The sequence below is a fragment of the Cervus elaphus genome, chromosome 11 (genome assembly GCF_910594005.1).
Source record: "Cervus elaphus chromosome 11, mCerEla1.1, whole genome shotgun sequence".
Classification (NCBI taxonomy): Eukaryota; Metazoa; Chordata; class Mammalia; order Artiodactyla; family Cervidae; genus Cervus; species Cervus elaphus.
This window is the reverse complement of record NC_057825.1, coordinates 34,294,800-34,314,462: the sequence shown is the minus strand read 5'-3', so window position 1 is coordinate 34,314,462 and position 19,663 is coordinate 34,294,800. Positions and strand designations below refer to the sequence as shown.

Genomic DNA, 19,663 nt, shown 5'->3' with positions numbered 1-19,663 from the left:
TTGAAAGCAGAGAGGAGGAGTCTGCCTTGGCTCAATTACATTTATGGAGAATTGAGAATTTGGGCAAAAGGGTAGAATCAGACCTTGGACCTAGTTAGTCTTCAAGCTATGTTAGCCTTTGGAACTAAAATAATGGGGATCCTTCCAAAAAAGTCTATAAAAATCATCCCAGAAAGGTATACATGCAAAACTGCTCTGATCAACAAAGTGTGTAAGGAAACTGAAGACCGACTAGGAAATATTTGTCTGTACTGAGTATGGAGTGGAAAGTAGGAAAAAGATCAAAGCTACAAATGAAGAAACACACTTTAAATAAGTTACCAAGTAAAAAGCTACGGGCTTTCTTCCTGAGATTATGGGAGGATAGGAGGCAGACAGGCAGTGAACTGAAGAGACCCCTTCTGAATTTCAGCTTCATCATCTATAAGACGGGGCAACAGTAGTAACCAACTTTATAGGGCTGTTGTGAGGACTGAGTGAGTTAATGGATACAGCATACTAAAAACATGTGACCCAAGTACTCATTAAGTATCAGGTACCATTAGTATCCAGTACACATATACACACCCACATACATACACACTCACTTGTAGAGAATATACCCTATGATTTTGATTTTTAGCTTTTTTTAAACATAAAAACGCATGGTTCTGCTCATCTTTCTGATATTTGCTCTTTTTTTTTTTTAACTCAGAAAACTTTCCATGTGAGTAAACAGAAATCTACCTGGTTCTTTACTGCTTCATTCTATACCAAAGTATTTTTAGTCATTTTCCTACTGACAACCATTTCAGTTGTTTCTACCATCTGGACCTTCAATGTTAAATTCTCTACTGACCAAGAAAAAACAGGGTTCCAAAGTTTATCTGTGTCCTTAAGAAAGTGTGTGCAAAAAGTAAATGAAGAGTCACTAATAGAATAGAAATAACAGAAACCAATCACTAAAACAAATTATACCTACAAATATTTTGAAGGGTTTTTTAATTGTATGAACATAAGAATCTAAAACTTAAAAATAATAATACCCTCTATAATCTTTTTTTCCCAAGGAACCACATATATTGAATGTTTTTCCCAAGGAACCACATATACTCAATACATATTGAGTATAACAAATAAATCCTCAAAAGCTTTCAACGTAGTTTTCTCTAGTATACATATTATACTGGTCATGTCAAACTCTGACAAAACTGAAGTTTGCACAAAAGCACCAGGTCAGAGGAGGAAATGGAAACATGGAAACGTTATTGCCATTTGGTCACAAACTTTTCTCAGAGAAACACGATTATAAAAACGTGTTTCAGGATGAAAACTTGGCACAAAATAACCCAATCTTACATCATCCTTTTCAAAGACTGGGGTGGAGTAGGGATGGGAGGGATTAAAAAGCGGGAGAGCAAAGCTCTTTAGATGTAAGAGAAAAAAAGGTTGCTGGTAAAATAAATTTTCCACTGATGTATAAATTCTTCAAATTAATGGCTTGGTTTTAGCTGAAATTTGGCAAGGTAGCAGATTTCAGTCTTTTTCAGGTATGACCTCTATTGTGTTGAAGCTGTCTATAAAGATAATGTTCACAGACAGGATGTCCATTCCCTATTATGGTCCTAGTTACAATATTATGTTAACTCATCATTTGTTTTGCTTTAAACTAAAGACTTCTCCATTCATTAAAGTCATTAGTGCTTCTAGTGAAAGACAGCATGTCTGAATTTTAACCAGTGCAGAAAACGTTCAATATAATTATTAACCCTGTATTATGAGACTCAAAATCAGACATACCAGGATCAAATTACATGTTCTTTAATAAAAGGTCACACAGTAAAATCTGACAACATTGGTGTTCAACCTTTCCTCCAACAACAGTATAGGGGTTCCACTTTATACATTAATTTTACACATTAAGAGCTTTAGTCATTACCTACTCCTACCAAACACTTGTAATCAAGAAACATGCCATTACCTTTTGGTATTAAGTAATTACCCTTTGAAATCATGTTGTGGACATAACAAACCATATACACTTTTAGGAAGAAGATGAGGTAGAATGACTTTATTTTTAAAACCCAACTGACTCATCACTCTATGCACATCCACAAGCTATTATATTCATATTAACGTCATAGACCAATTTGGCTTCCCTGGTGGCTCAATGATAAGAATCTGCCTGCCAATGCAAGAGATGCAGGGTCTATCCCTGGGTTGAGTTGATCCCCTAGAGAAGGAAATGGCAACCCACTCCAGTACTCTTGCCTGGGAAATCCTATGGACAGAGCTACATTCCCTGGGGTTGAAATGAATCAGACACAATTTAGTGACTAAACAACAACAGACTAATTCATGGATCCTTGTGGAGATAGAAACATACTGAGAAAAATGAGAACCAATGGAATATCTGAGAGCTGGAAGCCCTGGGAAAGAAGTGCTGTGAACCATATGAGTTTCCTGGAAATCAAGGCCCAAACATCAGAGGAAAGCCCCAAAGTGTCAGGCCTCAGCCCCCTGGATCCTTGCTCCTGGAGCTCTTCTCTCTCCACTGTGAGCTAAACTCAGAAACCTAGGTGCTAGTGTTGGGCAGAGAGAAATGCAAGTGGCAGGGTCTTCATGAATCTGTCCTTCCACTGTGAGCCAAAACAATAAGGTTAAAAACTGCTTCCTAACATAGTGATTATGTTAGCTATTTTGAGAACAAGAAGGAAGTTAAAATGTGCTCTTACTAAAGCAAATATTGATAAGCATAAACATCATAATTCTTAGAAAAATGGTCATTCATTATACACCCCTTATAGCAAGGCTTTTCAATCTTTTGGCTTCAAGACACTATGCAACCTTAGACTTATAGGTTTACTAATTTACTGAACACTAAGCGTCTGACTTCCAATTAAATGCTATGTAAATGCTGTGTGTGTGATATCACATGTATAAAAATATGTATATGTATGTATATATACACAAATGTATATATACATATACATACTAAAAGATGCTCGCTCAGTGGAAGAAAAGCTATGACAAACCTAGATAGTATATTAAAAAGCGGAGACATTACTTTACTGACAAAGGTTCATCTAGTCAAAGCTATGGTTTTTCCAGTAGTCACGTATGGATGTGAGAGCTGGACCATAAAGAAGGCTGAGTGCTGAAGAATTGATGCTTTTGAAGTGTGGTGTTGGAGAAGACTCTTGAGAGTCCCTTGGATAGCAAGGAGATCAAACCAGTCCATCCTAAAGGAAATCCACCCTGAATATTCATTCGAAGGACTGATGCTGAAGCTTAAGTTGTAATACTTTGGCCACCTGATGCGAAGAACTGACTCACTGGAAAAGACTCTGATGCTGAGAAAGATTGAAGGCAGGAGGAGAAGGGGACAACAGAGGATGAGATGGTTGGATGGCATCACCCACTCAACAGACATCAGTTTGAGCAAGCTCTGGGAGATGGTGAAGGACAGGGAAGCCTGGTGTGCTGCAGTCCATGGGGTCACAGAGTCGAACATGACTGAGTGACTGAACTGAACTGATACATATATGCATACACATACCTATATACACATATTATCCACAAATATACAGCACAAACAAGTGTGTGTGTGTGTGTGTGTATATATATATATATATCCATTTCCAATTATATATATAACCTATTTCTGATTAATAAAATGTAAGTTCACTGAAAACGCATTTAATTCATCACTAATAATGTGGAATGCTAAAAAGTACTACTACTTTCTACACAGGTCTGTGAAACATTTAAAAATTTTTTTTTTACCCACAGTAAAATCCACTCTGTGTGACACACAGTTCCTTGAGTTTTGATAAAAGCATAGAGTTGTATATCTACTACCACCATCATGATACACAACAATTCCATCATACTAAAAAATTTTCTTCTGTTGACTTTTTGTAGTCAACCTTGTATAAAAAGTTTCAACATTAAAAACAGGTCCTCACACTTGAAAAGAATGAGGATGAGTGTCTCATAGCACTGATGATCAACTTTTTCATACCTTCATGCCACCTTTTTTACACACGGGTTTCTACTGTACTTCCACTCAGTTCTTGACCAAAAGGATTAAAGGGTAAGGTAGCTGAAACAATGGGATAAGAAGAAACAGACGTGGAGGAGTTCAGACTTCAAGATAGTATAAAGGAAAAAATGCTGGAACTTGAGCATAAAGTAGAATAGATAGTTCTTTTTTAAAAAAGGAATATGCCTGGGCGATACAGGGAAAAGTAATGAGTTGGATAAAACTGGTGAGTGATTGCTTATGAGAAAAGAGAATGAACTTAGATTTTAAGTTCAGGAAACAATGGCGGGAGGAAGGTCGAAAATAGGATGCCTAGGTTTCATGGCTAAGATCAACAGAAGGATAGTTAAATCATTACTGAAAATAAGAACATAGAAAAAAAGCAGGTTTTGAGGAAGGGGAAATGGGTAATGTCAGATGATGATTTATACTCTAGATATTAAATTCGAAGCTTCAGTGATTGTTCCAGCATGAGGTACTGTAGAAGGCAATTAATAACGCAGAAATGAAACCAAGAACAAAGATCCTTAAACAAAGTTTATGAATTGATTTTAGGGGCAGGTGTGGTATTCTCAAAACTGCATTTGAACTTCTTGCACCTGTATATTTCCCTGGATAAAGTCCATGGCTCTCCAAGATTTTCAAAGAGGTCTGTGTCAGTCTGCGATTCCTTTACACATGATGTGTCGATTTCAGATACTTTACATCTTTGCTATTCAGATGATGTGTATGGGTGTCAATTTCTTTTTATTTAGGCTATTGAGATTCCTTGTATTTCCTCTACTTGGTGTTTTCCATCAGTCCTGGAACATTCTAGATCATTTTCTCTTCTGCTTCGTAATTTCTCTGCTCCTGCCTATAAAACCGCTTAATGTTTTCAAGAACCACCCACTCTTTATCTCAGACCTTCCATTGAGGAATATTTTCCTACTTGTGAAACATAAATGAACTATATGTAATGATCAGTGCTCAGAGCTTCACTGTTGAGATATATACATTTAAATAGAAAATCATCACCTTCTCATTTTCATTACAGAAAAAACTCGGCACAAAATCTTTGACCTATTCAATGGAAAGGTGCTTGGCCTCAGCTCTTAAGTGAGGACACTTAAGTTATATCTTATACCTTAAAGATATCAAGCTAAGTTGTAAGAATGTAAGAGAATCATTACACTATAGAGAAGAGAAAAGCATTTAATAGAAACAAGGCAGAGAACTGCCCAAAGACACAAAACAAATCTAAGAGCTTAAAGGTCCAACGAGTTTAAGAACCATGTACCAGCGAGATTTAAGCTCACAGACTTATACACATCTTCTTTCTGGAAGTCTACTGTTTGCCTGAAAAGAAAACTAGATTAAAAACATTAATCTATCACTAACTTGGGTGGCTGGGGAGGTGGGAGTTCTGCACCAGAATGTTTCCATAAATATGGTATTTGGGGACTGATTGATTTTTCTCCCAGAACTAAATTCTGTTCTGGTTCTTTTTTGTAATGTTTCAAAGTGCAGGCTGAGCTCTTGATCTTTTGGGAGGCACGGGCAAGACAAAAGGCCAAACTCGCTAATGAAAACTTGCTGAACTTACTCTTCAGAATTCCATTCTAAGTCACGAAGAACCCTTCTGGCCCTGCTCCCAGACTAGTAAAACGAACATCTCAAGTCCCCAGAGGCGAAGATAGCTTGCTCCACTAAAACCAAATATGCATCTCCTGACAGCTGGTTGTCTTAGCATACTCAGGACTATATATTTATCAAAGGCAAAAAAAAAAAAAATCTCCAGCAGCACAATATTTATTACAGGATTATCTCTGTGACTCAAGTAAACATAAGTAAGGCTAAATTAAACCATGTTTACTATGATGTTCTATTACTTAAATCCTGACACAGAATCACCCCAAGAGATTTGGGGTCCATTTCTTGAGACAACCGATGCAGTTTTAAAAGTTAAAGGGCAAGATTTCTTTTAAATCTATTTGTGTTTAATCGCACGCCTCCTCAATTATTCTAAAAAATCTTTTTAGCATCTAAAATGAAAATTTCCCATCCTGTTAAGATGTTGCATTCAGTATCAAATTTAAATAAAAATTCACAAAATACTGAATTAGCTCACTGCTTTTAACTTATTTTATCTGGTTTATCTGAATTTAATATCCACAATCTCATTGACTCTCACCCCTAATTCTAAGTGTCAATATTCAGTTCTCCTCATCCCCTTTTTCTCTAGGCCCTTGGTCAAATTTCAGTTTATCCCAGGCTTTGTGGATTACAGGCCAGCCAAATATTCCCAGTGATTATGTCTGTTGCTAGGCACACCATGGAGAAAAGACAGGGAAAGGGGAGGTTGGAGAGGCCACAGAATGAGGAGTTGACAGGTCATATGCGATCACATGGGCTTCCCTCATAGCTCAGATGGTAAAGAATCTGCCTGCAGTGCAGGAGACCTGGGTTCAATCCCTGGGTCGGGAAGATCCGCTGGAGAAGGAAATGGCAATCCACTCCAGTATCCTTGCCTGGAAAATCCCATGGACAGAGGAGCCTGGTGGGCTGCAGTCCATGGGGTCGCAGAGTCAGGCAGGACTGAGAGACTAACACTTCATACTTTATATATTATATGTAATCACAAGCAAATGCACCACTTCCAGGATTCAGCTGATAAGCCCCTCTACGAAATAAATTCCACCTCTCCAAAGGAAGCCAGGGTCCACAAGGGGAACAAGCCTGCTGGCTGGTCACAAAGCACAGCAACAAGAAACAATGAAGGAAACCACTTGCATTCACAGGCACGGGATATAACGAGTTCAGAGCTTTCTGCCCCACCAGGGAGTCTAATCGGTGGGGATTGTGGCTGAGCTCACATGGGGACCAAGGGCAGGACCAGCTTGGCAGGAGGTGGGCTGTGGCTCACCAGGCCTCAACTGTTGGATGAAGAAGTCCACCCAGAAGGGGTTTAAAGTCCAGGAAAACAATATGACAACAGAGGCACAAAGAGGGGAGAGTACAGTCATGCTGGGGACACAGATGGTGGTGGTCACGAAAGCTCCACAGAGCAGGTGGTGAGGGAGAAGGTCTAAGAGGACAGACCCTACGGGAGAGGGAAATAAATTTAATGTTCAAGTATAACAAGTAGTCCAAGCAAAGGTATAATAATGAAAAAAATAAAAACTGTGTTCACAGGAAATCACACACAAAAAACCAGTTTGGCTGAACAACAGGAAATACATAGAGGCCAGATCAGGGTAGAAAGACCAGACAGGATTAAAAGAGAGAATACTCTGGATGATGAGAGAGATGTGCTTAATTCAGTTGGTAACAGGGAGACACTGGTGGTGTGGATGAAGTCATGGAAGGACATGATATGACTAGAACTTACTTTAAGAAGACATGAGAGTTTTCTGCTAAATAAACTGAAATAACAGGGAAAGTTAAAAAAAAAAAAAAGGCTATCAGGAGACGTGGCAATTGAAGAACTGAACTAAAATGACAGGAAGAATGACAAAAATAAAGACACTGCGGAGAGAGGGTTTCTAGTATAAAACAATGGGCTGGTTATTGATCTTGAGATGCAGCACTGGGCACTGAAGACCATGAGAGTGCTGTGAACACAAAGAAGGCTGCAAAGCAGAAACATCTACTTGAGGAATGATGAGTTTCATTTCAGACACTTTGAATTTGAGGTGTCAGCTGAACACACAGACACAAAATCTATCAAGTGGCTAGAAAAGCAGACCTGTAGACAGGGAGAAAAGCTGGGATTCGAAATGGGGATTTGGGGGTCGTCCACAAAGAGGTGAAACCATGAAAGAGGCCTAGGGTGAAATCATGGGAAACATAATTTAGCATAATTTAAAGGAGATCCAACCAGTCCATCCTGAAGGAGATAAGTCCTGGGTGTTCATTGGAAGAACTGATGCTGAAGCTGAAAGTCCAATACTTTGGCCACCTCATGCGAAGAGCTGACTCACTGGAAAAGACCCTGATGCCTGGAGGGATTGGGGGCAGGAGGAGAACGGGATAACAGAGGATGAGATGGCTGGATGGCATCATGGACTCAATGGGCATGAGTTTGAGTAAACTCCGGGAGCTTGTGATGGACAGGGAGGCCTGGCATGCTGCGATTCATGGGGTCGCAAAGAGTCGGACACGACTCAACGACTGAACTGAACTGAACTGAATGTGTTGGGAAAGGAAGTAAAGACAGTGAAGGATACCAGGAAGGATCTAAGAAACCCAGCTTTTAGAAGTGAAAAGATGTATTATGAAACTCATGCTAGACTATTCACAGTGGCCAAGACCTGAAAACAACCTAAATGTCCATCTACTGATGAGTGGATGAAGACGACGTGGTACATATATACAATGGAATACTATTCAGCTATAAAAAGAATGAAATAATGCCATTTGCAGCAACATGGCTGCAACTAGAGATTACCACACTAAGCGAAGTCAGAAAGAGAAAAACAAATACCATATGATAACTCTTACATATGGAATCTAAAATATGACATAAATGAAACTATCTATGAAACAGAGCAGATTCATGGACATAGAGAACAGCCTTGTGGTCACCAAAGGGGAGGAGATTGGGGGAAGGATGGAGTGGGAAGTTGGGGTTAGCAGATATAAGCTACTATATACAGAATGGATGAAAAAAACAAGGTCCTACTATATAGCACAGGGAACTATATTTAATATCCTATGGTAAAACACAATAGAATACAAAAAAGAATGTGTGTGTGTGTATATATAACTGTGTCTCTTTGCTGTATAGCAGAAATTAACACATTGCAAATCAATTATGCTTCAATTAAAAAAAATGCAAGCCAAGAATATTACCATGAAGATTAGATGGGATGGTAAATTGTAAAGCAACTTGAATATTTCAAAACACTAAACAAATACATTTTTATTGCTACAGTATTACCATATCTAATCTCTAGAAAAACCACGTCGTATTGGCAGAGCCATACTTTTCAAAGTTTTCCAAAGTCCCCTCCTCAACAAGTTGATTGGAACTGTGATCTCCTCTTTCCCTGAAGTCTTTCAGTTGTTAATGTCTTTTCTTGGGTGTTTATATAACTCAAGAAGCACTAACAGAACATCAACCATGAGTCAAACACTACAGTAGGCATTTCCATACCCCCTTGGAGTGGATGAAACTGAAGCTTAAGATGTATCTCCCTTTACAGAAGATGAAATGAGGCTCAAAAAGGTTAAAGTATCTTGAGCAAGACTGCCAGTTAGCAAGTGGAGGAACAGAGGGCTTCTCATGCCGAGTCTTATTGTGCTATTTCTACACACAAGTTGGAACTTGCCATATTTGTTCTGATCTCCCTTACTGATTATACACAAACTAAGGGCATAAGCCACATCTCATTTTTTTCTTGATATTCTCTGAAGCATATAGCAAGAGACCTTATACTGGGTCACTTTTCAATGTGTTTTTGTTGCCTGAAAGAATGAATGTATGGATATTCACAGGCACACTGGCCTCAATAATGGCGAATGTCTTTGGGCTGGTAAGCTTTGAGTATTTATTTCCAAGGCGGGACTGTAACTCAACAACGCAAAGTTCTAAAAACAAATTCTGTACTTGTGAAAGATGCCACCTGGTCCGCCTCAGGGGCTGAAGTCCTCTTTTTATGCACGGAGTGGGAACAGCACAGGGAGTGACGAGCTGGTTTTCTTCAAACCACTCCCACTAACCGGCTGCAGCCAAGGACAGGCCCACACCTTTGGGGGAGAGAACTGTGCAGTCTCTGCTGCCATTTGACCTCTGGTGTCACCGCTGGAACTGCCACAGTCTGGGGCGGAGGTGAAGGCAAGGAAGGATTCGTGCCAGCTCGGATGACATAACCCTATGATTCCAGCTTTCCTGCCAGGAAAAAAAGGCAACTGGTTTGGAATCTAGTTTTTCACCCCCCTTCTCCTGTTATTCAACCAAAATCTACTTTACATAACTAACCATTAGCTTGTCTTGCATACCTTACCACTTTTTTTTTTTAATTTAAATGAACATTACTTAGTGTCTAATTCAATTGATTGACTTGGGTTCCTTTGAAAACAAATGAATGGACCCTGAAACATGCGCATTTTATAAAAGTCCCTTGTTGGAGAACACAAAGTTCTCAGAACCTTTTACTCTGCAAGCCACATATAGAACACAGCGAGAGACCAGGAAACAACAAGCATCTAAACACTATACAGGCGTTCAGTCAGTCATGCATCCCGGCACTGCTAGAAACACCAGACAACTGTGCCTGGACAGATTTCTGAAGTGAGACCACATTGCAGAGCTTCATAAATTATAATACACTTGGGAGTTTTCTACCCAGTGTCTCTGACAGATGTTCTCTTTTGTGGGAGCCTCTAATTTGGGGGCATTTGGTATCCATATCCCTAGAAATCTTTAGGGCAAAATAAATTTATCCCTCTTCCTGTATGTGATGACAAGACCCCAGAGTAGCCTTTTCCTATTTTTGAGACTAGTTAATGTGAGCACAGTGCCCTTGCCTACTGCATGAACTAGCTGGGGCAGAGACATTACACCAGCCAGACTAAAATGGGTTATTTCCCAGGCTCCATGCCATGTAAAGTCTTTTATCAATTTTTACCTACTGTGGATCAGGCTGTCAATCTCTAGGGCTTCTGCCTGTCAAATACAGTGCATGGGACTTGGGACTTCCTCGAAAGAGCCACAGCAAAAGCCAAAAAGTGTGCAAGCCTGAGCTAGGGCAAGCGTCTGGCATCGGCTTCGGGCGGGTCCACGTAGGATGCTTTTCCCATGACTCCTGAAAGAACTCTCCAAGTCTGACTCTATAATCAGTGCCTCAACAGTTAAAAGTTGACAGGATTGTATGAAACACAGAAACAAGAACTTAACACAATATCAACCTCTCTTCACTCAGTTCCTAAAATCTATCCTATGACCTTGACCTTAGTGAAATTACATTACTTCTTTCCTATGCTCTGAACTCCATAAGAGTCAGGCAAAGATATGAATAACTTTAGCAACTATGTAAGCCCTTAGAAGATCATACCACAATTCGACCACTTTCCATTTTAACCTTTCTCTAAAAGCTCATTTTTACAACTTTTACTCAAGGATATAAGAACGTTTAGTCATTTTATTTGCTATTACACATGCAGTTCTATTAAGGGAGCTTGTACCAAACAGTAAAAACGTACAATCTCTCAATGATGCATTTTCACATTTTCTTGTGAAAATTACTTACTTCCCTAGAACACTGTCAATTATTTACTATTATTTGATATTATTTACCCTGCACTGCATTTGTAAAAGCATTAAAGGAATGAAAAGACTTGCTCCTTGCACGTGAGTTGCTTGTGATATAGATAAAAGATGAAGGAAAAAAAAAAAAGCACAGCACTAACTAAATCTATGGTGTGCAGATTATAACAGTGATAGAAGTTTAGTGTTGTGAGAACTCAGAGGAAGGCTAGATTAATTTTGCTCAGGGAAAATGGGTGGTAGATGGCATCTGAAAAAAAAGTCTTAGAAAATGTATAATATTTCAACACAAAGACAGCATTAGAGAAGGGCATTTTACATGGAGGTAACAATTTTAGTAAAGGCACAGAGGCAAGAGAGTATGTGTGAATGTAGAAAACTTCAAGTGAAGGAGTCCAGCTGAAGGACAGGATACATGGGGAGAAATGACATGGGGGAAACTGATCTGGAAAAGTAAGCTGTGGCCAGTTCTTGACATAAAAGGGGCGGGGGGATGTAGAAAGCTAGATTTTAGAAATAGGAAATCACTTTTAAAACATTCCCTTTACTAATAATTTTTCCCACCATATCTTTGATTTTTAGAGTGAGAAATATTTTACTAGCAAGTTTACTTGCAAACTACGAGCAGTCACTTCAAAGAACAATAAAGTAAATGCTGGCAAATTTGTGGCTGCAGCTTAATTGATAATATTCTTATTACCTGTATCTTGTGATTGTTTTACAACTCTCTTTTCTCATCATCAAAATACCTTCTTAGTTTAATGCATTCTGTATGTACTGAGTGGCTACTCCGGAACTAGTATTTGCTCACATGTTTACTCATCCCCTCCTTTTCTGCCCCAATCTGTCCTACTAACCACTCACTCAGTCACTCATTCTTCTCCTGTAAACTATATCAATAATAATAACATTACTAGCTCCAACTTGCTATAGTGACAGGCATTGCAATTAATGCTTTATGAACAGTATTTAATATAATCCTCAAAACAAAACTATGAAAAAGGTATGATTACCCCATTTTACGGATGAGGCAACAAATTCAGAGATGTTAACTATTTCGCCAGTTGGTAAGTGACAGAATCCAGGTTTAAATCACATATGCTTGATTCCTTGCCTGTTACCACTTCACTGTATCCTCTCCAATATCCTTTGGCCTCTTACTGCTATGGTTCAGTATTTTCAATTAAAAATTAAAGGATTCATTGAGTGACTGCTACTTTAAGATCCTGTTCCAGGTATTGTCAGAGGTATATAAATAGATGAGAGAATGCCTGTGGGTTATAAATGCTCATAATCTTCCATATTTGAGTATAAAGAGCCATGCCTTCTATCAGTAAGATGGTATGTCCATGATTCATGAATTAAGAGCAACTAAGGAGAAGGGGGGTGAAAAGAGCTTGGTATATGAATGTGGATGGTGACCACATCTCAGACAGAAATCAGCCAACCCTGACTAGATGACTTACAGAGAATTTTAATAATACATTTCAAGCAGAGTCTGTAAAAACTCTCTCTGCTGATGAAAAATCTGTCCTGTCAGAAGTTCCCAACCAAATCTGCTTACAATCCATTTTCAATGAACCTCAACTTCCTTTGAAGTAGAATAAGCTAGTAAAGCATTTTAGCCAACAATAAGCACATTGTGAGGCTAGTGCTTATAAGATCCATTACTGATGACAAAGTTACTGAGTTAAAACACAAACGTAATATCAAACTACTGGTACCACATAGTCTGAATGTTGTGTAAAGTGATACAGAACTATTTAAATGCAAAAAAATAATTCAAACATGTCATCTTTTTAAGCTACCTGCTTCTAATATTCCCTTCACTAACTTCTGAATAAGTTAATACTGTCAGGATACTGGTTACATTTTTACAAACAATGAGAAAAGTTATGAATACACAAGAAATTGAGTAGGGTGCTGTTCAGCAGTCCTCTTTAAGGTAACCATACATGTTGTTGTTTAGTTGCTAAGTCATGTCTGACTCTTTTGTGATACCATGGACTATAGCATGCCAGGCTCCTCTGTCCATGGGATTCTCCAAGCAAGAATACTGGAGTGGGTTGCCAGTTCCTTCTCCAGGGGAGGTTCCTGACCCAGGGATTGAACCCGGGTCTCCTGCATTGCAGACAGATTCTTTACCAACTGAGCCACCAGGGAAGCCCTAGGGGACATCATTTTAGTTCAGTTGCTCAGTCGTGTCCGACTCTTTGCGACCCCATGAACTGCCAGGGGACATAGGGCTAACCTATTAGTTTGGCAAGCAGGGCCCCATCTCAGAGTTGCTATCTGGAGGGGAGGCAGTGGGTTAACCTGCATGCATTAACTATCAGGGTGCACTCTGCTAGGGACGCAGGGGAGGGCTTCAGGAGCTCATAGGGGCGGCACCAGCCTCAGAGTTGGGATTGCTAGTCCCCAGCAGCCTCCCTCCTGCAGTCTGGAATGCTCTCCCCTGGCTGAAAGATCCGCCCCCACCATGTCTGCATGGCTCCCGCTCTCCACGAGTCAGTGCACGCGTGTCACGTCACTTCAGTTGTGTCTGTCTCTGCGACCCCATGGACTGTAGCCCACCAGGCTCCTCTGTCCACAGGATTCTCCAGGCAAGAATACTGGAGTGGGTTGCCATTCCCTTCTCCAGGGGATCTTCCCAACCCTACTTGGCAGGCGGACTCTTTACCACTGAGCCATCAGGGGAAGCCCAACCACACATACCCAGGGACATTCGTAAGGAGTCACAATTTTGGACCCAGGCACAGTATTCACATCACAAAGTGCACAGCTAAGTCTTATCCAAAGATCACTATGGCAAATACTGTCTGTATTTAATCTGGAATCTAAACACTGAATACAATTCATTTTAAGAAAACAAAAGTCAATAAAGAGAAACCATTTTAAGAATGTAAGACTGGCAAAAGAAGTAGCAATCATGTCTCATTAACAAGAGGAATCATCAGGCTACATAAAATTACGACACCAATACTTACTGTTCAATTCGGGGTGACAAGTACAGCTTCGGGTACACCTGAGTGGCTTCAGTGTCCTCAAAACTGACAGAAAGGAGGGCCACATCTTCTCCTGGGTCTTCATTCACATCCTTAAACAGTTAGTGAAAAACACAATGTCATTAGTACTTGCTCTCATAACAGTTTTCTGGTGACCAGCTTACTGTCCGCCAGCAATGAGGCTGTGTGGGTCACCTGGATTCTAGTTTTGAGACTCCATACATGCTTTGCCACATATCTAGTCACTCTTTAATAGTGACAGCTTTCAAACATTCTGTTCAAACTCCACCATAATAATAAAAAGATCCCCACAAATCTTTCAGTTGTTCCCACATTCTAAGAAGGGACAAGTGAATCTGGTGTTAAAATAAAGGATTAGACAAAAATGTAGTTAAGTTACAGTAAACATGCTGCTAGCAAGATATACAATGTCTTACAATTTATATAGTACATACAGATGGCTTAAAATTTACTTTTCCTAGAAAGAAGATGCATTATAAACATGATTTATATCACCAGACAGTAAGAAAATCTTAAAATACCCGAGGAATTTTATTATATCTATCTTGATAATATACTGTAAGATATTTAAATAGTAAACATTGCCAAGAAATATATTACTATGAAGTGTGCCACTGTACATGCAAATGGCAGGGTGTTACACACATACCTGTTCAAACAAAATGATCATGGATGACTCATATGTGAACCACAAGACGTATGTATTTTAAAAGTCTAGTTATAAGAATATTATAAGACAAAAACAAAGAAACATTGAGAGGTTGAACTGATAATGATAAAGCTAAACTTATTGTAATTTATAATTAAAAAACAAGAATAGCAACAATCAAATGTCATAATCAACTCAAGCCAACACTGATGATATATTAAACTGTCCTGAATTAAAACTGTGGGACTTACCACTATGTGAATGTACTTTACAATCACTGCCAAGCACTGAGAATTTGGCAGACTTCTGAAACAAATACTGAATTAGAATAAATTCTCATAGCATGGTGATTTCAATTTGAGAATAAAAAATTTTAATAACCCTTAATTTATTTCTGATTGGTAAGTGGCTACAGAGGCTTCCCTGTTGGCTCAGGCAGTAAAGAATCTGCCTGCAATGTAGGAGACCCGGGTTCAATCAGGAAGATCCCCTGAAGAAGGGGATCCCACTCTAGTATTCTTGTCTGGAGAATCCCATGGATGGAGAATGTTGGACTACAGTCCATGGGGTCGCAAAAAGTCGAACATGACTGACTGACTCTCTCTCTCACACACACACGCAAATGGCTCCAAGTCAAATACAAGTTTTTAAGAAACTTAATAGAATTGCACATTTTTCACACTAAGGCACTGCTAAGAGCCAACCCACATTTCTAAATCAGATCACACGTTCTCAGCAGACATCCTAGGAGAGTCCCAACCCAGACTTTAAGAACCACTGCCTGTGATACTTGGGAATCTCAGACATGATGTCCTTCCTTTGGTCTAAAACAGGCCTCAGCCCAATTCTTCTGCATCTTTGGAAGCTGGTCCTCACACTCACCTGCTTACCTCTAGCATCTTTGGTCTCCTTGCTCTGCTTTCTACTGTGTCTACAGGATGCAAAACTGTGGCAAGTATACATAGAGACAAGGAACGGAAGTCTCCCCTACCTTAAAATATAAAAATTTTTAAAAGAAAGAAAAGAAATCATGCTGATTTCTGCTTAGTTCCCTGGGTTTTCTCTCACATCTCCCCTCCACTGCATAGACTGCTGCTGAAAGACTGGTCCACACTCCCTGTCTCACTCCCTCTCCTCTTCTTAACCTCCCCTTAGCCCGCTCTAGTAGCCTTCTGACCCTAATTCCTACCAGGACAGCCATTAAAGACAACAAATGCCTCTCGGTCCCCATCTTACTTGATCTCTAAACAGTATTTGACATGGAATTCTCTCTCCTCTGAAAATACTCCTTCTTGCTCCGAAGAAGCTATATGTTCCTGGTCTTCTCGTGTCTCTTTGGCCACTTCCCCCTCTCTTTTCTTCCTCTCTTTTTTAACTTCTCAATTGTTTTTTCATTTTACATTACAAAATTCAGGCTTGTTGTAACAAGTCAAATGATACTGAAGGTTTTTTTGTTGTTGTTGTTGTTTTAAAAAGGCATTTCCAAAAATAAATAAATAAATAAAAAGGCATTTCCATCCTTGCTTTTCAAGGTAACCAATAGTAACTGTGTATGTGGCCTTAAACAGCTTTTTCTATGATCATAAAAACATACACACACTTGCATAAAAATAACTCTTTAACTGTGTGTTCTGTTTTCCCTAATAAGAGTCCTATTATACACAGGACTCTACCACTGCTTTCTAAATAGTCACATAGTATTTCACGTCATGGATTTATTTTGTATTTAACCATTCCCCTAGCAACAGACATTCAGGTTGCCTGTAGTTCTTAGCCACTTGATAGTGCTGCAATAAGTATCTTTGGATAAACACCTTTTAGTAGTGGGACTTATATTTCTTAGGAGATAACTAAAACTCAGCTTGCTGAGTCAAAGGCTATAAACATTTTACATTTTAATAGATTGTTTTTCTAAAACTTCTGCAGCAATTCACATTTGGGCCCATGAATTTGCATCAGTATGAGAAAGCCTCTTTCTCTTCATCCTGAGTAACTGGATGATATTGGCTGTTTCTCTTTCATTCGACATTGGCAATCTGATAGCTGGAAAACTGTACCTCAATTTAGATTCAATGAATGAAGCTGGGCAATTTTTTTTTACTTGTTTATAGATACTTTACATTTCTCCTATAAACCTTCCCATCAAATCTTTTGCCCATTTTGCTTAAAGGCTTTTGGACTTTTTTGTTGTTATTGTTTATTACATTTACTAACCCTTGTTTATCCCATGTATTATAAATATTTTCTCTTTTTTTTCCATTTATTTTTATTAGTTGGAGGCTAATTACTTTACAATATTGTAGTGGTTTTTGCCATACATTGACATGAATCAGCCATGAATTTACATGTGTTCCCCAGCCCAATCCCCCCTCCCGCCTCCCTCTCCATCCCATCCCTCTGGGTCTTCCCAGTGCATCAGCCCTGAGCACCTGTCTCATCACCAGCCCAGGTTGGATGCAAATATTTTCTCTTTTTGGCTTCTGACTTTGTCTGGGGGCTCTTCTGACATCAGAAGAAAATTGAGAATGCTATAGGGTTAAATCTGGCTAATAACTCAGAGGTTGTTTAACCATTTTCCTAGTTTTTCCTCTAACACTGTTACAATTTTATTTTTACATGTAGATTTTGCAATGCATGTATATCTGGACTATATCTTTAGGTGGAATGACAGAGGAAGTATGTAAAAGGAACAAGTAGTACAGTGCCTGGAACACAGAAACCACTCAATGTCTGCTGAATACACAAATCAATAAACAATTTAATGTTAATTCCTAGCCTTTTTCCTCCACACTTAGTGATTTTATAAAAGCTGCTGTCACCAGTGATGTCTGAGAACTAAGTACTGGTTCCTGGCTCCTGTCCTCTCCCCCACCTCCCCTCCCCAGTAAACCAAAGTCCCCAGAACTAGTGGTTTTAAAAGGAAAGCCAAGATTGGGAGTCTGAGTTTATCTATCACTTTTTACTCTTTTATAGATGAGAAAGAATCCAACTTTGTATGCTCCTTTCTGTAAAGTAAGGATGGAAAATTTTAAAAATACTTATAGCCTCAGCAAATAGAAACTATGTAATTATATGATTCTAAAACTCATAAAATATCTAAAATAAGGGTGAAGCTGAGCTTGAAAAAATTCACATTCAGAGAGACAAATTCATTTTATAATCTAAGTGCAAAAGTAGTTCCCTTTGGAGTTAGGGTAGTCACCTTCAGAGAAATAGTAAAAGAAGAACTAACATTAAACTGTCTTTCAGATACCTTTGCCCAACAACTGAGTTTCCTTGTTAAACGTCTCTGACTACAAGTCACAGAACTCTGTTAAAATTTAAAAAAAACACTGAAAAAAACGGGGGCCACTAAAAATCCTTTTAATTAACAGCTTCATTCCATACGCCTATGAATAACTTATAATTATTTCCCTTTCCTGTTTTTTGAACTTTGCATTTCACTACTATTTAAGCAAAGAACAGAAATGCTCAGAGACAGTCCTCCAAACAACCGGAATGACCCTGGTTTACATAATCAACATTTATTATCTGGCATCCTGCAAAAAGTACATGAAACATTAATCTGAGTATGAAAATAGCTGTTTCTAGAAGTTCCTTTTATGAACTTCTTTAATATGATTTATTCCCCTTGGTGTGTGTGGCACATGAGTTTTCCCCGAGTTGGTATTTGATATCTAATGGATACGTAAGTTTGACTTTGAGAGCTTAAATAAGCCCAAAGAGTTCCAAAAATACAAATCTACACAGTGCTGCTTCCAGTTTCTGCAGCTCTAACAGGCCTGTACATGTGTTCCTTCCCATCTGGGAAATTATAAAAGAAGCTCTTGTACCATGGTTCTTAGAAGCTAACATTACAGATGATTATTGTAACCACTAATGGCAGCATTTGGAAAACAGGGGGTGGTAACAGTGTAGTAGGGGAAATTTTAAAATGTACAAGTATACATTTTCAGGGCTTCCTATCTGTGCCATTTGAAACTGCAGCAGACTAAAATGGGGTTGGGGGGCAATGCCGAATCTGCTAAAGCTGAAACAAAAATACTGCCTCACACCTTTACAAAAGCATGTCAGGCACTGATATGCATATGGCAAGGCAATCATGGCTGTGATATTTTGCTGAGAATTATCAGTGGATTTGGCATGGCACTTGGTTATAGCAGAAAGGGCTTCCTGCGGCTTGCAGTGAATAGTCACTAGATGGTGAGTTCCTTGCAGGCTGGGAGTTTTTCCTGTTCATTTTTGTATCCCCAGTGTCTGGAACATAGTAAATATATAGCAAATTGGTTGAAAAAAAACTGAATTAGCACAGGAATGACTGTAAGAGTGAGTAAATGATGGAGTTAAACAGAAAACGCTTTCTGTTACAAAGATTCTCAATATTTATCTCTTCTGTGCCTTAAATCTACAACTAGTTCAGATTTTATCATAGAAAACTCAAATCTAAACCATATATAAGCGAAGGATATACTGACCAATAAAAGTTAACACTCTGCTTAGGTTATAATGGTTTATTTATACACCTTTTCTTCATTGGGGCTCATTGCAATATCAAAAGGGTATAAAAGAGAGAATAATTAGCCTTGGAAATGAAAGTAGACACAAGTACAATTTATCATTATGCTGTACCTTTTTGATATGCTAATTTTCCAAATGAGGAAAGCAGTCATTAAACAAGTCCCTATATGTTGATCCTATATGTAGGATCAAACCAT

The 19,663-nt window shown here is 38.9% G+C and overlaps 1 protein-coding gene across 3 annotated transcripts in view; it reads right to left on the bottom strand.

The window, feature by feature from the left end:
• Window positions 1–19,663, bottom strand: part of BABAM2 (BRISC and BRCA1 A complex member 2) — a 401,843-nt gene that overhangs the window by 174,934 nt on the left and 207,246 nt on the right. For all 3 annotated transcript variants that reach the window (XM_043917462.1, XM_043917464.1, XM_043917463.1), the window contains exon 7: window positions 14,261–14,370. In XM_043917462.1, the coding sequence (XP_043773397.1) occupies window positions 14,261–14,370 (110 nt within the window). The remainder of the gene's footprint in view (window positions 1–14,260; window positions 14,371–19,663) is intronic.